This window comes from Stegostoma tigrinum, chromosome 15 (genome assembly GCF_030684315.1).
Source record: "Stegostoma tigrinum isolate sSteTig4 chromosome 15, sSteTig4.hap1, whole genome shotgun sequence".
Lineage (NCBI taxonomy): Eukaryota > Metazoa > Chordata > Chondrichthyes > Orectolobiformes > Stegostomatidae > Stegostoma > Stegostoma tigrinum.
In genome coordinates this window covers 16,940,956-16,962,404 of record NC_081368.1, presented here as the reverse complement: position 1 = coordinate 16,962,404, position 21,449 = coordinate 16,940,956, and the positions used below count along the sequence as shown (strand labels likewise).

The window sequence follows — 21,449 nt, the reverse complement described above, 5'->3', positions numbered from 1 at the left end:
CCTACATCCTTTAGTGACTAACCCACCCACCCAAGTACTCTGTCAAAGGCATTTGTTACGAGTTAAACATCATCTTTAAAGCAATGTGGACTAAGGAGAGATTTGAAGAGGGCCCTCGGCGCTTCTATCTTACCACATAACTGTGAAATAACTCGAGGCCGGTATGCCATCACTAAACCACCCTTTATTTAAGTTCACACTACTTGACAGCATACTCAGATCCACCTCTGACAGTCTTGTCTATAACTGTCAGCCAGGGGTCCCTGATTGGACCAGGTTAATAGCCCCAATCAGGGAACTCATTCTATGAGATCCACCAGTCTGACCTCATTACAATCACTACAAACTGAAGCCCTTCAATGCAGGTACCGTTCTCATAAATTTCCTCTGCACCCTCTCCAGGCCCTGACATCCTTCACAAAGGATGAAGGCCTTTGCAAACAAAGAATGACAGTAGACTCATGGCTGAAGACCTTTCTAATCCCGCTGCAGCTCTTCTCAGAGCTATGTAATTGAGCTCATACCCAGAATTTGGACCTTAACTCTATATTCACCAGATCTCAATAAAAGTTGTACCCGAGTCAGAGAAATAACTACCAAAACCTGCGATCGGGTTCTCCTTCATTTTAAAACCTCCACAAACCCACTCTGCAAAACGAAGGCACCAACTGCTCCACAGGACAGGACGCTATATTACCGCATGGACACACAATTGAATAGGTCAGTTGAGTTCAGGCCAGATTTTGTTCAGAGCAGAACAGCTGCAGCTACCTGCCACTTGTGTTTGTACCAGTGAAGCAACTGTTGAAAAGTGCAACATATTGCTGAAGATTTTCTTCTTTCATTCATCAGGACAAATGCAAAAATTCTATATCTTTACCAATTTACATAAGAGGAGAAGTGTGCTGACTGGTTGGCTAGTTGATTGCGATATTTGACAGTTTGGTAGCCCCCATTGCCAATTCCATAGTAACACCACTTGTCAACTAACCAGTACCTTTTCCTCCATAGTAAGGACTGTGAGGACTGTTTGGAAGTTAGTATTCTTGTGTTTTTGTCCTGATCAATGCAAAACAAAAAGCTTCAGCAACACATCTCTCTTCAGCCTGTGTCAAATGTGGATTGGGTACTTGTAATGAGACAACTGCTGTGTTTCCATACTCAGAGGGGGAACTCCGCCTTTTCCCAAAGGGACACTGAGCTGGCATCTCATCATTCACCATTCCTTGGCAAGACAACTTTGATTAGCAAAGGCATTGCCATGGTGACTGAAACAGGAGAGCGTAGGCTCACCAAACTCCCAGAGAATCCAAAATAAGTTGAAAACTTGAACATATGCCTTTAGATTGCAGAGAATCAGATCTGTTAACATCTGTCACTTCTAGAAGCGATGTTACAACCTTGACTAATCATCTCAAATTGGTTGAGCATAGCTATTAGCACACTCATGATTGTTCAGCAAACGCCATCCAATAATTCATGCCTTTCCTCTAGTATCAAGAAGCAAACAGCAAGCCTGAGGATGGAAATGATATCAGGAGTTTCAGCGAACTAGTTTTTAACCTGAAGCCAGAGCCCTCAGCGCCTTCAGTTGTACTTTACCCAAGACTTGCAGAGGTTTTCGTCTATAAATTAACTATTTATTTAGAGCTGTGCTCAACAAAGCCTGCTCAGCAGCACATCTTTTAAAAGAGAATCAAAGCACTCCAGTACCCACTGTTCTGCACACATCCCTGGACTTACTCACCTCACCACCCCCCGCCCAACAGCAGGCAAGACCGAGAAAGAAAAATAGATGATAGATTTGTTCAAAGAACTGAAAGTTACTGAATTAAAGCCAGATCTTGAGGGAGATGTCTTTGGGTTGCGTTATGAGAAAAAGGTCAGAACTGCACATCATCACTCAGGTTCACTGAATTCATACTAGAGCAGGACACAACTTCCAAAGGCAGAAGGTACAGGTTCGATTCCAGGCTTAGGTGACTTGTGTGGAGTTTGCACATTCTCCCCATGTCTGCGTGTTCCGGTTTCCTCCCACAGTCCAGAGATGTGCAGTTCAGGTGGACTAGGTATACTAAACTGCACTTTAGTGTACAGGATGTGCAGGCTAGGTGGATGAGCAATGGAAAATGCAGGGTTATGAGGATCTAGGTGGATGCTCTTCAGAGGGTTAATGCAGAATTGATGGACCAAATGGCCTCTTTCTGGTCTGTAAGGAATCTATGATTCTAAGGCTATAATGTCCAACTCAGTCAACTGAGTGTGTTCCTCCTCTAACACTGACTGGAAAGTCTAGGCCTACTTTTGTTTGTAAGCAACACCTTGCAATTTTGTTTTAGAAAAGACATGGACACCTGGCAAGGCTTGAGAAATACAGCCAATTGTCAGAGGCAGGTACATTCTGAAAACAGTGAGGGCAAAATTTGCCTTATAAGTTATATCAATGTAGAGTTTATTTTTCTCTCAGAATAAGGGATGGTGACCTGAAATATGCTTGCTGGCAGTACCTTGCAAAACAGATTGGAATACGTACTAGTAAAGAGTAAGTTGCTATGGGGAGTGCATTTTTTTTAAATCAACATGGGAGTTCCTGGCCTGGCCTGGTCAGCATTTGTCCTTACTCAAGAGTCAACCACATTACAGCTCGCTTGTAGGCCTGACTAGGTAAGGACAGCAGATTTCCTTCCCTAAAAAGGCTTTAGTGAATCAGACATGTTTTTATGACAATTGACAGCGGTTACATGGTCTCTTTTAGACTAGATTATTTGTTAAAAATTGAATTCAAATTTCACCATCTCCCATTGTGGTATTTGAACCATCGTTCCTAGAACATTAGCTTAGAGCTCTGGATTACTAAAGCCAGCCATAGTACCACTCACCACTGCCTCACCTGGAAAGGGGAGGTTAAGGAGGGGGAACTAACTGGCAGGCTCTTTCAAAGAGTCAGTACTGACAGTTTGGACAGAATGGCCTAATTCAAGGAGTTAACATTCTTATACTGTAAACATTCTTATACTGTAACGTCCCAACAATCTTTAATCTGTTAACAAAAACAGACAAAGATATCACTCCCAGCACGTTACAAATGATGGAAATTCAGTGTCACAAATAGAGGCAATATTTTTCACCTAATGGATACCCTAATGAATAGTACCAATGTCAGAGTTATGGGGAAAAGGCAGGAGATTGGCATTAAGCAGTGCTCAGCGAGCCAATGGACACACAATGGGCTGAATGGCCATGTCTTGCACTGTGACAATTCTGTGATTCTGTAGACAGTATCATCCTGCGCTCTGTGCCATGTTGGGCCTATTACCTGAGGTAGTGCTTCAGTGCGCTGGTGATTGTTTTTATATCCCACTCGGAACTCTGGAGATCAACATCACCAGGATGATTTGGATCTAAAAAGAACAAAAACAAAATAAACTACAGATCACAAAGTGTTGGTCATTATGAACTGTTTAGGTAGCTCAGGCACACTCTGCTCACTGAGAGAGTAGGAACTGCAGATGCTGAAGAATCTGAGATAACAAGGTGTAGAGCTGGATGAACACAGCAGGCCCAGCAGCATCAGAGGGGCAGGGAGGCTGACGTTTCGGGCCTAGGCCTGAAACGTCAGCCTCCCTGCTCCTCTGATGCTGCTGGGCCTGCTATGTTCATCCAGCTCTACACCTTACACTCTGCTCGCTCCTCTGTTTGGCAGCACACAAATTGCAAGAGGTGAAGGAATGGCAAATAGGGAGAAAGCCCAGTGCGCCACATACTCAGAAGGGGTGAGATTCCTCATTGTGAGAGCTTCTCCATACTCTTATAAGAAGTCTATCACAAAATGTGACCCAACCACCTATATCATTCTCATTATTTTTTACATCAAAGGTTTTACTGTCCAATTTTCTGCCATTCATACCTGAAGGTACTGACAGCACTCCATTCAGATGGGAATTCCTTACTTCAGTCCTTTTTGCGTGCCTGTGTAAGTAACTGTGCATTTTTGTGTTTGTGCACATGTGCATGTACGTGCATGTGCTTGTGTTGTGAAGTTGGATACAATACTTGCAGATTGGGAGGCAGGACGTTAGAATTTGGTGTTTGTAAAGGGAAAGCTTTGTGTGGTCCCTTTAAAAGTTGATGTGCTTTTCCTGTGCTTAGACATTTAAACTGGATGTCTGTGAGCAGCAGCTTGAAAGTTTGCAAGCACACAGGGTACCCAAATTGAAACATTTGTATCAAAAGGCTGTAAACTTTACAGACCAAGCAGCAGTTTTTAACCAAAACAACAAGCTTTTGAATTCAGCCAGTCAATCTGAATCAGGCACGTAGATACCAAAAACCTATTAAATTTAAATCTGATGGTTTTGACAATATAGGATCAATCTTATTGTAAGGAATATTGATAGGTCATCAAGGGTATAAAAGAAGGGGGCTGTTGGTCAAAACCCCAGAGCTAACTGCCAGCCACCAGAGCTAACAACCCTCAGCTCTCAAGAGAGAATTGCTGGCTCTCAAGACTCCTCTATGTCTTACACAAAGCACCCTCTAAATAACAACAGTACCAATGGCACAAATAGTTAATATTCCCAACAAAAGAATTGATGGAGAAGGCATTCCTGACAGAAGGATCAGCAAAGACACAGAACATTCCGGAAAACACATAACCTGTCAGTCCATGAGACTAAAATCTATTTTTATTTTATATAAGTGGGACTTGTATTTATTGGAAAACCACCTGCCACAGCTGGTTATAGAATCATACAGCTATATGCAGAGACACAGACCTTTGGCTCAACTTGTCCATGCTGAATAGGTTCCCAACCTCAGGGAATCTCTCTCCCACTGCAACTCTCTTGCAATTATCCCCTCCACCCACTGCATCCCAAAACCAGCCCAGCCTGTCTCTGCCTCCCTAACCTGTTCTTCCTCTCACCCATCCCTTCCTCCCACCTCAAGCCGCACCTCCATTTCCTACCTACTAACCTCATCCCACCTCCTTGACCTGTCCGTCTTCCCTGGACTGACCTATCCCCTCCCTACCTCCCCACCTATACTCTCCTCTCCACCTATCTTCTTTACTTTCCATCTTCGGTCCGCCTCCCCCTCTCTCCCTATTTATTCCAGTTCCCTGGAACTAGTGGTGTGCCTCAGGGTTCAATGCTGGGACCGCAATTGTTCATAATTTACATGAATGATTTGGAGTTGGGGACCACGTATAGCGTGTCAAAGTTTGGGGACGACAGTATGAGGAGTGGTACAGCAAAATGTGTCAAGGACACCGGAAGTCTGCAGAGGGATACAGAAAGGCTCAGTAAGTGGACAAGGGTCTGGTAAATGGAGCACAATGCTGGTAACTGTGAAGTTATCCATTTTGGTAGGAATAACTGTAAAAAGGACTATTATTTAAATGGTGAAAAATTGTGGCATACTGCTGTGCAGAGACACCTGGGTGCCCTTGTACATGAATTGCAGACAGTTGATTTGCAGGTACAGCAGATAATTAAAAAGGAAAATGGAATTTTGCCCTCCATTGCATGTGGGATTGAGTTTAAAAGCAAGGGTGTTACGTTACAGCTGTATAGGGTGTTAGGTGAGGCCACACCTGGAGTAGTGTGTGCAGTTTTGGTCTCCTTACTTGAGAATGCATGCACTGGCCCCGGAGGAGGTGCAGAGGAGATTCACTAGGTTAATTCTGGAGTTGACAGGGTTGGCTTATGAGGGGAGACTGAGTCGGCTGGTATTATATTCATTGGAATTTAGAAGAATGAGGGCAATCTTACAGAAAGATGTAAAATTATGAAGGAAATAGACAAGACTGAAGCAGGGAGTTTGTTTCCACTAGCAGGTGAAACTAGAACTATGGGGCACTGCCTCAAATAACGGGTGAGCAGATTTAGGACTGAATTGAGGAGGAACTTCTTCACCCAAAGGGTTGTGAATCTGTGGAATTCCTTGTCCAGTGAAGTAGTTGAAGTTTCCTCATTGAATGTTCTTAAAACTGAGATACAGAATTCCTTTACTGTTCAAAAACATTAAGGGTTATGGTGAGAGGGCAGGTAAGTGAAACTAAGGCCAAGAAAAGATCAGCCATGGCCTCACTGAATGGCAGAGCAGGCTCGAAGGGCCAGATGGCCTGCTCCTGCTCCAGCTCCTGGTTCTTATGTTCTTTATGCTCAAAAACTGCAAGATATTTGGGAATTTTATACAACTACAACACAGTTGGTCAAGTGACAGAGTCAGGAAGCAGTGCCCCCTGCAGTTCACAAACCTGCAGCAACCAGAATGCCAGTCTGACGGCCTCAGTTAAAAACCAAAAGAGCTGCGGATGCTGTAAATCAGGAACAAAAACAAAGCTGTTGGAAAAGCTCAGCATGTCTGGCAGCATCCATGAAGGAGAAAACAGAGTTAACATTTCGGAGTTCTGAGGAAGGGTCACCAGACCCAAAACGTTAGCTGTTTTCTCCTTCACAGATGCTGCCAGACTTGCTGAGCTCTTCCAGCAACTTTGTTGACTGCCTCAGCTGTTTAGTTGCAGGTTTAGAGCAGGATATGGCAACCCTCAGACTAGGCACAGGATTCCATAAATAACATTCCTGAAACCAGTACGTTACCAGCACCTAGTACAGCAGGGGAACTGTGCCAAGTGGTGCCCAGACCAGTCAGAGATAACACAGTGTGGAGCTGCAGGAACACAACGGGACAGGCAGCATCAGTGGAGCAGGAAAGCTGATGTTTCAGGTCGGGACCCTTCTTCCCTTTTTTTCTGAAGAAGGGTCCTGACCCAAAATGTCGCCTTTCCTGCTCCACTGATGCTGCCTGGCCTGCTGTGTTCCTCCAGCTCCACACTGTGTTATCTCTGACTCCAGCATCAGTAGTTCTTACCATCTCTCCGGCCAGTAAGAGAGTTTGGTTCATCTAAATAGGCCCTTCCTAGAACAAGGGGTGCAACAATGATAACTGAGGGAAAGGTCAGGGAGCAAAGACCAGCGACGTCCTCATCAAGATTGTATTCTCACCAAAATACTGAGTTAGTAGCTTCTGTACTTGGAGGTTGCTGCCAACAGTTCTGTAAACACCTTCTGTGGTGATTCCTGCAAAAAGTAAACAAATCCAAATTCAATATTTTATAGAAACAGGGCTAAATATTAAAAACGTCTATCTTTCCTCAGACGAGAAGTCTTAGTGATAGAGTACAATGTAAAGCAATGGGGATATGTGACAATATATGGGTTAGATTCAGACCCCTGGCAGAACACTCAGTAAAATGTCACCCAGTGGCTTACAGTAACAGGGACACAGCACAAACTTGTTCCCAATTTGCTAAACTCCAGGGACAACAGAAGTAAACTGCCACTTGGCTATAACGGCAGTGACATCATGAAAACCCAGTGGGTACCTGCTGGCATAGCCAACTTGATTTGTTTGGATTTTAGTGATAATGGGACCTACCTTTGGTCTCCACCGCATTAATACATCTCTTCACAAACTTTATGCCCAGTTCATTCAGTTGCACTTTGCAAGAGAAGAATTAAAACAAATGAGTGAGGATTAGTGATTGGACACACAACTCAATCTCCAGTACAGAACTGTAAAATGGCCAGCTAAAGCAAACAAGGAAGAAAAATAGGAACATTACACACTTACTTTGCTCTGGTTTTGCATTGGGCGTAATATAGATCTGAAATTCAAATGCAAAAGATTCAATAGCCAATTAATTCAGCAAAGATTATCCTTCAGCACATTAGTATCCCCTAATGCAATATGTTCTATCTTCTCTCAAAAAGGTGAGAATGCCAAAAATCATAGATGGTTTGAGTTTCTAAAACCTCAGCTTGGACAGTGGCATTAGTAACTTGTGAGACTGTGGGGGGGGGGGGGGGGGGGGGGGGGGGGTGTATCTATCTTCACACGAAGACCCTTGCCAATCTGGATCATTGTACAGTTGTGAAGAACCAGATGTCACCAATCGCTTTGCTAATCGAAGAACTCCAAGCCAATCCTCACCTGTGATTAAATAACCCACCAGCAACTGAGATCGAAACCTCAACTAGAGTTGGAAATTCCATTTCCTGGAATCTGGATCTCAGCATGGGCATGCAGGTGTAAGTTTAAAGATAGAAAGCAGCTATTGAGTACAGATAGACAGAAACATCTTCATGCACTGCAGCAAGCCACCAAGACACCTTCAATTTCAAACTAGAGCACCTTTCATACCTGCAAGATGCCCTCAAAGTCACATACCATCTTAACTTTGAAATTTATCACTGTTCCTGAGACAAAATCCTGGAATTCCGTCCCTCAGGGCATTGCAGATGTCCCAACACCACATGGACGGCACCGGTTCAAGAAAGTAGCTTAGCTTTTAAAGAAACACAGGCCATGCCAGAGGCACTCACAACCTAATTTTTTTTTTAAGGAACTACCACTATTACAAAGAAAATTCCAGAAGGGATGATACCAACAAAAAGAATCAGAAGCTGCCATGAAACTATGCCCTTTCACAGCCACTAGAAAGTTTTAGTCAACTTTCATAACCAACTCTTAAACAACAGCTGGTTTGCACGCAAGGTCCACAAAGATCATCAGCTTTTGGTATTAGTTGAGGGAAGAACAGGTGCCAAGACCCAGGGAGCTGACTTGTTTGACTTTGATATGACGTGGGGTCTTTCACACCCACTGCAGAGATGAACGAGACTTCAATTTAACCCAGCATTCAAATACGACACTTCCACCAAGGTGACACTCAATGGTGGCCAGTGGCTCCTACCAAATTCAAACAAACATTTACTGTTGCATTATAATAGAAACATTATGACACACCCTGACTGCAGCAGTAAACTGCACAAAGTGTGAAAGCAGGCAGAACATTAGCAGAATGTGCACAGTTTGAGTGAGTTACCATCACAGCCTTTTTTTCAAGCTGACCAACAGGGAAAAGTTGACTGATGAGTTAGTCAACGTTCATTGCAGTCTTGGCGAGAGTTTCTTCACAATGAGAAACCACAAATAGCAAAATCTCTAAGCAGAATCTGCCAAACAGATCAAATATGGCTCTAACCTCAGCAACATCAACCCTGTCCAATACTTTAGTTTCTGTATTTGGAGAGGGTGGAGATATTTGTTGACTAAACTGAGCAATTAAACAGTTTGCAGAAGACTGGCAATAGTCTTTTTCCACACTTGCAAGAATGATTCCCTATTGGGCAGGATGCTAATATTTCATTGAGCTTTTCCAATTCTTCCATTAGGGCATAGGGCCAGGAATCCTGCCATCCCACTCAGCTGCAAAAGGGATTCTTCGGTGTCATTTTGTCTCAATTATAGAGAGCTGAATTTCTTTTTTATATTAAAGAAAATGTACCTGTTTCGGGCCAACATTCCACTAGAGAGATACATTTTGGAAATCAATCACAGTTTTGTAACCAGCACAATCAAATGCTTTCTCTTTGTTTTTTTTACTGAGTTAAATCCAGAGGCAGAGAAAATGTGTTTCCAGTGAAGTGCAGGACCCAGCCAGGATGCTGTAATGAGACCTACTTAATGTTTTAATGGGCTGTTAATATTGGATTACAAAGAAGCATTTTGATTAAAGTTCTTTCTGGCAGGGCACGATGTGACTGGATTTATGACAGCACCAACGCCCCTACAACCACCACTTCTGCTCAGACAGGGTGAGAAACAGGCAGTACATAAATGCAGGTCATTCTCCTTTTCTCCGAGGTAGTGAATGAAGTTCTGATGAGAGGTGCAGGTGAGATAGAGAGAGAGAGAGAAAAAATATATAAAATTCCTACTTTGAATTCATTCACAGGACGTGAATATCGCTGACTGGGCCAGCATTCATTGCCCATCCCTAATTGCCCAGACAGCAATTCAGAGTCAGCCATATTGTTGTGGGTCTGGAGTCACATGTAGGCTGGACCAGGTAGGGATGGCCGATTTCGTTCCCTGAAGGACATTAGTGAACGAGATGGGGTTTCCTGACAATCAGCAATGGTTTCATGGTCACCAATAGATTCTTAGTTCCAGATATCTTTTATTGAATTCAAATTCCAATCCCACCATCTGCATAGTATAGCAATAACCCCACTAGGCTATCACTCTCTCCCAGTGCCCCACTTTCAAAGATAAATGCAGAGAATCAGCTCAAAGATTAAACCTGAGTTAAAAGATTAAACTCCATGAAAGTGGGTTCAGGTGATGACAGTCTCTCAGCTGCAGAGCCAGCAAGATACCAGTTTTGCTTCCTGTGGGAGGAGGCTTGCTGAATACAATCCAATTAGACAAGGGGTAAATGCCCAACTATGGGCCTTGCTCAAGAGTTGGGAGCCCGAGGTTGTGGCTGATGGCTCCCAAAAGGTAGCAAGAATGGAAAATGCTGGAAGTCAGAGCCAACGCATTATGGAGCTGGAGGAACACAGCAGGTCAAGCAGCAGAGGAAGAGGGAAGTCGATGCGTCAGGTCAGAACCCTTCATCATGGCCTACTGAAGGGTCCCAAACTGAAATGTCGACTTTCCTGCTCTTCTGATGCTGCCTGACCTGCTACGTTCCTGCAGATTCACACTGCATTGACTCCCAAGAGATGTTGGTCAGACGCAGCAGTGCCAACAAGTGGCAGCTGCTGGAGTGGCACCCAAACATCTTTGCAATTATGGAACAAGCCAAGACCCAGAAAGCGGGGGCAATTTGCAAGGGACAGGTCACATCCCCTACTATCCTGAGGTCGTGTCCCTCTGGCAGACAGAGAGTGCCCTTTAAGGAGTGAACTGCACCCCTTCATCCACAACTAACACCCCGCCAAACCACCCATTATACTATGGGATAAACAGGCCAGCATAAGCCACTTTTCAAACAAGGCATTAAACCATCTTCTCATCTACTGTCTCGGGTGGACACAATAAATCCTACATTTTGAAAGAGAACAGATATCCTGACCATGGTTTAAAATATGGGATGATCTAGTCATCACAATGGTCTATTGGATCCTCCTGTGCACAGATCACCTGATTTAATCCATGTGCTCTTCTGGGTGACACAGGCAAAATATTACAAAGTAGTTCTGGGGCTGAGAGTCTTGATTTACAGTTGACCGGAGATGCTGGGGGGAGGGGATGGCATGGTGACAACTAACACATTGAGTTTGACATTGGCTCTAATTCAGAGCTAATACCTATTGAGCTGCAGAGTTTCTCCAGCACTTTCTGGTTTTGTTTCCAGTCTTTTGCCTCAATGTCACAGGAGGGGCTGGGACTGTCTGATTGGACGAAGGGAGATTCAGAGGGGATTTAATCGAGATGCTCCAAGCCATGAGGCTCCTGGATAGAGAGAAATTGGTCCAATTGGCAGAACAGTCAAGAACCAGAAGAAACCTATTTCTGATGATTGGTAAAAGAGGGAACGGAGGGAAAAAAAAAATTTTCAGAATCTTGCTGCAAGGACAGGCATGTTACTGGAGCTTTTCATTTGACATTCATCAGGAGAAAACAAAAAAAAACAGAATGCAAAAATGTCAATAAGCAGATCTCTTGCCGCAAGTGGTTAGCATCCAGACTGCACTGTCTGAATTAAGGCTTCATAAACAGAAATAGATAAGTAACTGAAGAATATAGATTTGCAGGGCTATGGAGCACGGAAAGGCGTAGAGGTATGGGAAGAGGATAGTTGTTCTTGCAGAGTTAGCGCAGACAACTGAGTGAATGCCCCCTCCCCCCCCACGCCTACTCCCATGCTGCAACCTCCCCGTAGCTCTCATTTCCACGAATACATCGACTGTATTTCAGAATGTCAACTGTAAAACGTTTGGTGACGTGGAGGGAGAACACAAAGCCAGGCTCCTGTTCCCAATGGCTGCTCAGTAACTGCTGATGGACTATTCAGGCTCACAGATGTTGGGCAGCATGTCAGTGGGGATTGGGAAAAGCCAGATGCTGATCACCCGGAGCAGAAACGTGGGAGTTGCTGGAATCTGGAGAACTGCTGTCTTTCTTCCCCCACGCCCACCCTCAGCCTGTGCTGTTCTGAGACGGACAACTGTGTTTAGCATTTATGATGATATAACATAGGCAACGCTAGCTACAGCCACATTCTCACATTGTGCAGCTACTTAAACTAATTAGGTCCGGTTCTTAGCCTCATTGTAAACCAACTCCTGTTGTCCTGTGATAGTGGGAACTGCAGATGCTGGAGAATCCAAGATAATAAAATGTGAGGCTGGATGAACACAGCAGGCCAAGCAGCATCTCAGGAGCACAAAAGCTGACGTTTCAGGCCTAGACCCTTCATCAGAGAGGGGGATGGGGTGAGGGTTCAGGAATAAATAGGGAGAGAGGGGGAGGCGGACCGAAGATGGAGAGAAAAGAAGATAGGTGGAGAGGGTATAGGTGGGGAGGTAGGGAGGGGATAGGTCAGTCCAGGGAAGACGGACAGGTCAAGGAGGTGGGATGAGGTTAGTAGGTAGATGGGGGTGCGGCTTGGGGTGGGAGGAAGGGATGGGTGAGAGGAAGAACAGGTTAGGGAGGCAGAGGCAGGTTGGACTGGTTTTGGGATGCAGTGGGTGGAGGGGAAGAGTTGGGCTGGTTTAGGGATGCGGTGGGGGAAGGGGAGATTTTGAAACTGGTGAAGTCCACATTGATACCATTAGGCTGCAGCATTCCCAGGCGGAATATGAGTTGCTGTTCCTGCAACCTTCGGGTGGCATCATTGTGGCACTGCAGGAGGCCCATGATGGACATGTCATCTAAAGAATGGGAGGGGGAGTGGAAATGGTTTGCGACTGGGAGGTGCAGTTGTTTGTTGCGAACTGAGCGGAGGTGTTCTGCAAAGCGGTCCCCAAGCCTCCGCTTGGTTTCCCCAATGTAGAGGAAGCCACACCGGGTACAGTGGATGCAGTATACAGATGTGGTATACTGCATCCACTGTACCCGGTGTGGCCTCCTCTACATTGGAGAAACCAAGCGGAGGCTTGGGGACCGCTTTGCAGAACACCTCCGCTCAGTTCGCAACAAACAACTGCACCTCCCAGTCGCAAACCATTTCCACTCCCCCTCCCATTCTTTAGATGACATGTCCATCATGGGCCTCCTGCAGTGCCACAATGATGCCACCCGAAGGTTGCAGGAACAGCAACTCATATTCCGCCTGGGAACGCTGCAGCCTAATGGTATCAATGTGGACTTCACCAGTTTCAAAATCTCCCCTTCCCCCACCGCATCCCTAAACCAGCCCAGCTCTTCCCCTCCACCCACTGCATCCCAAAACCAGTCCAACCTGCCTCTGCCTCCCTAACCTGTTCTTCCTCTCACCCATCCCTTCCTCCCACCCCAAGCCGCACCCCCATCTACCTACTAACCTCATCCCACCTCCTTGACCTGTCCGTCTTCCCTGGACTGACCTATCCCCTCCCTACCTCCCCACCTATACCCTCTCCACCTATCTTCTTTTCTCTCCATCTTCGGTCCGCCTCCCATCTCTCCCTATTTATTCCAGTTCCCTCACCCCATCCCCCTCTCTGATGAAGGGTCTAGGCCCAAAACGTCAGCTTTTGTGCTCCTGAGATGCTGCTTGGCCTGCTGTGTTCATCCAGCCTCACATTTTATTATCCTGTTGTCCTGTGACCACGAACACACTGTCGGGAGGCGGAGCACAGAGTTGAGGAAAACAGAAGTAGTTCAATTGGATTTGTGCTCGTTGATAGACAGAGACAAACACAAGATAATCAGCACTGTTTCTGTACAGTAGTGGGCATCATGTTCATCTTATATTTGCAAGATCCCTGGTTCAGAACCAAGCAGAGTTGCTGTTGCTGTTTTGGTGGCACCGTAGCTCAGTGGTTAGCTCTGATGCCTCACAGTGCCAGGGACTCAAGTTAGATTCTAGCCTCGGGCGAGTGTCTGTCTGGAGTTTGTGCATTCTCGTCGTGTCTGCGAGGGTTTCCTCCAGGTGCTTTGGTTTCCTCCCACAGTCCAGGTTACGTGGATTGGCTATGCTAAATTGCCCATCGTCCAGGGATGCACAGGCTAGGTGGGTTAGCCAAGGGGAATACAGGGTCACAGGGATAAGATAGGGGGTGAGTCTGGGTGGGATGCTGAGGGTCAGTGTGGACGTGATGGACTGAATAGACTGCTTCCACATTGTAGGGATTCTATGCTTCAATACTCACATCTAAATTCATAGACTTCCATTCCCTTCAAAAGGGGTTTTAAATCAGGAGCTTTGATAATGAGCAGGTTATTTGACAGACTTTGAATACAACTCCAAAAGGTAACTGCCTTTTTCCCTGAGGCAGGTGTCGTTTCATGCGATGTTGCTGAATTCTCTGAGAAAGGAGCAAAATCATATGGTTCAGAAGAGTTTTGCAGTGGCACACACTGTGCAGCAGGTGGCAGCAGGCATCCACCTATCACTGAACAAAACCCTGAGCCTCTTTCTCCAGGTAATTAATATGGAGAATAAAAAATTAAAAAGCAGATATTACTGAAAACCAAGTGGGAAGGGAATTTGCCCTTACACCTTGCTCAATGAGAGAAATCGGGGAAACTTTCCAATGTGCTCTAATCCACCTCATTTGGGAGCTCAGGGTTCCTCTGCAAACAAATGCAGCCCCAGACTAGTTCTCGAATCACAGAGAATCAGGGTTATACAGTTATACGGCTCTTTTGGCCCATTATGTCTGCACCAACATAACTACCACTAAAGAAGCACTAATCCCAATTACCTACTCTCATCCCATATCCTTGAATGCTATGATATTTCAAATGCACATCCAAATTTTTAAAAAAATTAAGGTTTCCAACCTCCACTACCTTTACAGGATGTGCATTCTAGATTCCCACCACCGTCAAAGCTTCCACCCCCAAATGCCCTCTGAATCTTCTGCTTCTTACCGTAAAACTATGCCCTCAATTAAATGGAACAGCTACTCTCTATTCACTCTGTCCATACCCCTCCCAATCTTATACACCTTAAGTCATATCGCTCCCAAGCCTTCTCTGCTCTGAAGAAAACAATCCATTCCATCTAGTCTCTCCTGAAAGCTCAAATGCACCAAACCAGGCAGACTGGAATAGAACTGCTCCAAATCCTAGTCTTGACCCAAATTTATTGAGCCAAACTGTGAAGTGATACAGGCGCTCGCTGTGTTCCCTGTTAAAATGAGAGGGAGTTAGATTCTCAGACATTGCAACAGGGTTTTCCAGCTGAAATTGCAATCTGACAGGCACCCTCACAGGTCCTGTTATAAAACAAAACTCCCTCTAGTGGCCATAGAAAGTACAGAAAGATTTGCATTTTCCATTACTTTGTTCCCTATTAAACATGCATGGCCAGAAAAACAAATGTGAAAAAAAGATACACTGTACATTGTCTTCAGAGTCCGCTTACTTTAATTGTTCCATAACCCGAATTCAGAAAATCTACACTGTCTCCACATCATACACAATTATAATTTAATCACTAAAACACAGGACTGCATTAAACTCATTGGATACGTATCATCCTGGGTGGGTGCTATATAAATGCAATGTCTTTGAAGAGACTTAAGACTCTTATCTCATCTCATGGTTCACGAGGTCCAAAACCTGACATCCAGGGGTGGAGACTGCTCCAGATTTCACCGACAGTTCCAGTTTCTTCGTACATTGTAACACATGGATTTGCTTTCTTTGCACCATGAAACTTTTTTTTAAGATTTTAGGAGGTATTTTACATCAATGCAAAGAGGGGTTCCAAATATCTCTCAACATGTGCATGTTAGGACTTATTGCTTCTGAAGCTGAAGCTAGAATCTCGTCATCTGGATTATAAATGTACTTTAAATCTATGGCTAAACTTACTTTGCAGTTCAAAAACAGCATTCGTTCACCATATTTAAATAAGGGATTGTCCTTTTCTCCACAGTGCTAGCTTTAAGCCATTTTAGGGCTGTGGATGTCAGTGGCTACACCCGCATTCATCGCCCATCCCTGGTTGCCCTTGAGAAGGTGGTGGTGAGCTGCCTTCATGAATTGCTGCAGTCCACGTGCTCTAGGTTGATCCACAATGGCATTAAGGAAGGAATTCCATGACTCTGACCCAGCAACAATGAAGGAACAGCAATATATTTCCAAGTCAGCATGGTGAGTGACTTGAAGGGGAACTTACAGCTGGTGGTGTTCCCATGAACTTGCTGCTCTTGTCCTCTTAGATGGAAATGGTCCTGGGTTTGTAATGTACTGTTTGACAAGATTTATGAATTTCTGCAGTGCATCTTATAGATGGTATACACTACTGTTACTGAGCTTTGGTGGGGAAGGGAGTGGATGTGGTGCCAATCAAGTGGCCTGGATTGTGTCAAGCTTCTTCAGTGTTTTTGGGGCTGCACTCATCCATGCAAGCGGGGAGTGTTCCATCACACTCCTGACTTGTAGGTGGTGGACAGGCTTTCCATGAGTCAGAGTGGGGAGCTACTCATTGTTGGATTCCTGCGCAGTGCAGTGGCTCAGTGGTTAGCACTGCTGCCCCACAGTGCCAGGCACCTGTGTTCAATTCCAGCAGACTGTCTGTGTGGGCTTCCTCCAGGTGCTCCAATTTCCTCCCGCAGTCCAAAGATGTGTAGGTGAGCTGAATTAGCCATGGTAAGTGTGCGGTTATACGACACAGTACAGGGCTGGGTCAGGGTGGGATGCTCTTTGGAGGGTCAGTGTGGACTTGATAAGATAAATGGCCTCCTGCTGCACTGCAGAGGTTCTATGATTCAATGGTCTCCGAGCTGAACTTGTTGCCACTAAAATTTACCAGGCTAACCCAGTTCATTCAACGGTAACCTCTAGGATGTTGATAGTGAGGGCATTCAGTCATGGTAACACCATCGAATGTTGAGAAGTGGTGATTAGATTGTCTCTTATCCAAGATGGTCATAGTTTGACATTTGTGTGGTGCAATTGTAATTTCACTCTCTTCATCCCAAACCTGGATCTTGACTAGACCTTGATATATTTGAACATGGACTGTTTCAGCACCTTAGGACTGTGAATGGTGCTGAACATTTGTATTATCAGTGAATATTCCCACTTTTGACCTTATGATGGAGAGAAGGTCAATGATGAAGCAGCAGATGGTTCAGCCTCGGACACTACTAAGGAGTTCCTGCAGAGATGTCCTGGAATAATCTTCCAATGTGCCAGGGATAAATCTAACCAGTGGAGATTTGCCCCCAATACCCATTGATTCCAGTTGTGCTAGGGCTCCTGAATGATGTCATACTCTGTGACCTTGATGCTAAGGGCTATCTCTCACCCCTCTGGAACTCAGCTCTTTTGTCCATGTTTCAACCAAGGCTGTAACGAGGTCTGGTGCTGAGTGAACCTAGTGGAACCTCAACTGGGCATCACTGAGCAGGTTATTGCTGCTTTAACACATGTACCAACTGACTCATGAACAGCTTTTTTCCCATTGTTATTTAACTTCTGAGTGGACCTGTTAAATTTTAAATTTACCACTGATCTCACACTTCGTATTCCTTGCTCTATTCTCTTACCCTAATGCTTTGTATGGTATGATCTACCTGTGCTCCACATAAACAAAAAACTTTCCACTGTACCTAGGGACATGTGACAATTTTGTTTCCAATTCCAGTGCCACTGTGCTCTGTTGCTTTCATACAGCACAGAGGAGAACCCCTTCCAACTCCCAATAAAGTTTGGAATACTGAAAATTCACCAGTTCCCTGAGTGAAGGCACACAATCAGAATGTTAAGCATTTGTCCTGATGAGTGCAAAACAAAAAGCAAGAGTGTCAAATTTTAAACCATCTCAACAAGTTCCACTACAGGAGGAATGTATGCTGCTTGGTTGGTAACTCAACTTTTAGCACAGGATCTACAAGCATCCATTCTTTCCACCAACAACGCTCAGTAGCAGCAGTATGTACTCTCTACAAAATACACAGCAGAAACTCACGGAAGATTCTTAGGCAGCATCTTCCAAAACCATGACTACTTCCATCTAGAAGGACTAGGACAGCAGATGCATGGAAACACCACCAGCCACAAGATCTCCTCCAAGCTACTCACCATCCTGACTCTTTATTCAAACTCATTCACAGGATGTGAACATCACTTGCCAGGTCAGTATGTCTTGCCCATCCTTAATTGCCCAGTGAGTAGTTCAGAGTCAATTACATTGCTGTGGGTCTGGAGTCACATGTAGGCCAAACCAAGCAAGGGTGGCAGTTTCCTTCCCTAAAAGTTGAAGGAGCTTGGAAACCCCAATTGATTTCTCCATGACAAATGTCACAGGCCAAATGGAGCCAACGTGCAACCAACTAGAGCTCTCTACTCCTGTACGCCTCCAAGTTAGAAAGCTCTGACAACATTTTCTCTTTAGTGCAATCTGGGAAGGGGAATTGTTGGGGGGGGGAGGCGCTGGTGGAATATCAGGTCTAGGGGAAGGGGCATTGAGGTGAAACTAATTGGAGAGCACTTTGCAAAAACAGCCAGCACAGGCTAAAGGAGCATTCTGGTGATTCAGCTTTTGCTTGCCAGTCACTGCGAATTTGTTGATCTGCAGACCATCGTATTAAAAGCTTGTGTTTAGGGGAAGTGGCACTGACTACACAGTCAAGAGAAAGCGCTGATGTGGAATGCACCGTTGAGGTGGCCAAAAATCTGGCTTGCGTCTGCCTGTCTAGTTCAGAGTTTTATATGACCCACATCCTCCACATGGAGACCAAGAATGGGAACAACATCCTTAAATATAGCTGCAAAGCAGTGAGCCAAAGTACAGCACAGAGAAGGACCTTTCACGGATCGCGTTGGCACTTGTTCTGTTAAATCATGATTTTCAATTTTTTAGATTTAGCCCCAAAAAGGGAAAAATTGAGTCCAAAAAAGCAAAAAGTAAGAAAAAGAAAATCACCAGCACACAGTTGTCACTAGGGCAATTAAAAAATTTTGAAAGCAAGACTGATCTATCGTTGTCAATCGTTACAAAACCAAGACACAGCCAAAGGTCTGAACTGGCACAGTCCAAGCAAACAGTCAAGCAGACAGACCTCCTCCTGTGCAAAAACACTTCTTTTTATTTTGAGCATCTCTAAACCTGACGGAAGCTAACCAAGGGCCAATAAAGGCCGAGTTAAACTAGCCTACAATCAACGACATACAGCTCACAGGTACGCACTTTAGCATCTCCTACAGGAGATGTATGAACTGTGGGCTAAAGAAACAAACAAAATTACTGGAAAAGCTCAGCAGGTCTGGCAGCATCTGTGAAGAAAAAAACAGAGTTAATGGTTCAGGTCCAGTGACCCTTCCTCAGAACTGCGAACACAGCTGAAGAAGAGTTTGATGTTATGTCGTGCCCGAAATTTGTGAAGGTGGAGAAGCAGGGGAATAAATGCTGAGGCCTTTGCAGAGTACAGAACGTTCAGCATCGGAGAACAAAAGGTTAGGAGGGATGTCAAACACCAGGAGTCACACTGAGATTAATGTCAGTGGGCAAGAAGATTGGAACGGAAATCCCATCGGAGAGGGGAGCAGAACTACTTCAAGATGGGCATGCCTGGAAGAGACGTGGCAGTGAGTTAAACACTAAATAAAAACCAAAAGAACTGCAGACACTGTAAAAGCACCAACATTAATTTCACTGGTACTCCTTGTATTTGAACAGCTTTTCCAGCAACTTTGTTTTTGTTCCTGATTCACAGCATCTGCAGTTCTTTCGGTTTTTATGAACTGTGGGCTGTTGGGGTCAGAAGCTCGGAGGGAGCAAAGGCAACTACAAAGGGGAGAGTCAGGTGTGACCACTTTGGCTGAGAAAACCCTTAAAATGGGTGTGTTTTTTCAGTTTGTTTGCCTGCTGCATATTTTAATTCAAAGAACATCGAGGTCCAATTATTGCAATCATCACAGCCTCCAATAGAAAAGGGTTTCATTTTGTGTCTGTATGACTGCTATTTGAAATCACCCCCAATCAAACCAAAACAATAATTCCCCTTCTCTCTCTCTCTCTCTCTGCCACAGACAAGTTTTCACACTGTAGTCACACCAATTAGAAGAGTTACATCAGAAAAATGTGTCAAGGAAGCACTAATGAGAAAACTCCATTTGCCTGGATGGGCGCAGCTCCAATAACACTAAGAAAATCACCAGCACATCGTTGTCATTGGGACAATTAAAAAAATTTTAAAAGCAAGACCGATCTATTGTCATCAATGTTGCAAAGCCAAGATGAAGCTAAAGGTTTGAATAGCGCCAACAACACTCTAGAAGCTTGGCACCATCTAGGACAAAGCAGCCCATTTGATTGGCACCACATCTACAAGCATCCACTCCTTCAACAACGCTCAGTAGCAGCAGTATGTACTCTCTACAAAACACACAGCAGAAACTCACAGAAGATCCTTAGGCAGCTTCTTCCAAACCCATGACTACTCATCTAGAAGGACTCGGACAGCAGATGCATGGAGACATCACCAGTCGCCAGATCCCCTCCAAGCTACTCACCATCCTGACTCTTTTTTCAAATTCATTCACAGGATGTGAACATCACTTGCCAGGCCAATATGATTTGCCCACCCCTAATTGCCCAGTGGGTAATTCAGAATCAACTACATTTCTGTGGGTCTAGAGTCACATGTAGGCCAAACCAAGCAAGGGTGGCAGTTTCCTTCCCTAAAAGGCATTAGTGAACCAGATGGGTTTTTCTTGATAATTGGCAACAATTTCATCGTCATCGTTTCCTGGGTCTCTATATTAACAGTCAAGTGCTAATACTACTTGGCCATCACCTTCCCACTAAAAAAAAAGCTTGGAAACATATTGCTGTTCCTTCAGTGTTACTGGTCAAAAATCCTGAAATTCCCTTCCCATTGATATTTTGAGTCAACCTCCAGCATGCAGACTACAACGTTTCAAGAAGGCAGCTCACCACCACCAGAGAAGCCAGGGATGGGCAATAAATGTTGGTCTATCCAAAATGCCCATATCCTTCATGAATTCAAAAAGGACTTTTACTACGCCCTGCTCACCCATCGCTCCAATGCTCACAGAATCAGATTGTTTAAGTGAGGAAGCAATGTCATTTCAAAGCTTTGAATGAGCTCACCTCCCAAAACTCTATGCCCCTCCAATCCCATAATTCCACAAGCTTCTCTAACCGTGTTGCGCACACTAAATTTTAATTGCTTAGATTCAACCATTTGTCAATGATATTCTGTGAAGCACTTTGCAGCATTTCACAGCATTAGAAAAGGTGCTATGGAAATACAAAGTTTGGAATGGAATTCAGAGTGTAGCTTTATACAAGAGCTGGGTGAGGATCAATGTATGCATCTCATACAACTTTTCTCTCCCAAGTACAGCAGTAAACACAAACAGCAATGTCCTGAAGACCAGATGATCTGCTTAAAAGCAAGCGATAGAGTGATAAATATTGGCAAGGGCTTCAGTGTAGAACTGCCCATTATACTGACTACATTGTT

At 44.7% G+C, this 21,449-nt stretch overlaps 1 protein-coding gene across 2 annotated transcripts in view; it reads right to left on the bottom strand.

Annotated features, from left to right (window-relative positions):
- ophn1 (oligophrenin 1) overlaps positions 1-21,449 on the bottom strand; it is a 194,255-nt gene that overhangs the window by 66,401 nt on the left and 106,405 nt on the right. For both annotated transcript variants that reach the window (XM_048544225.2, XM_048544226.2), the window contains exons 12-15: positions 7,636-7,669; positions 7,441-7,503; positions 7,008-7,082; positions 3,317-3,401 (exon numbers count right to left, since the gene is read on the bottom strand). In XM_048544225.2, the coding sequence (XP_048400182.1) occupies positions 3,317-3,401; positions 7,008-7,082; positions 7,441-7,503; positions 7,636-7,669 (257 nt within the window). The remainder of the gene's footprint in view (positions 1-3,316; positions 3,402-7,007; positions 7,083-7,440; positions 7,504-7,635; positions 7,670-21,449) is intronic.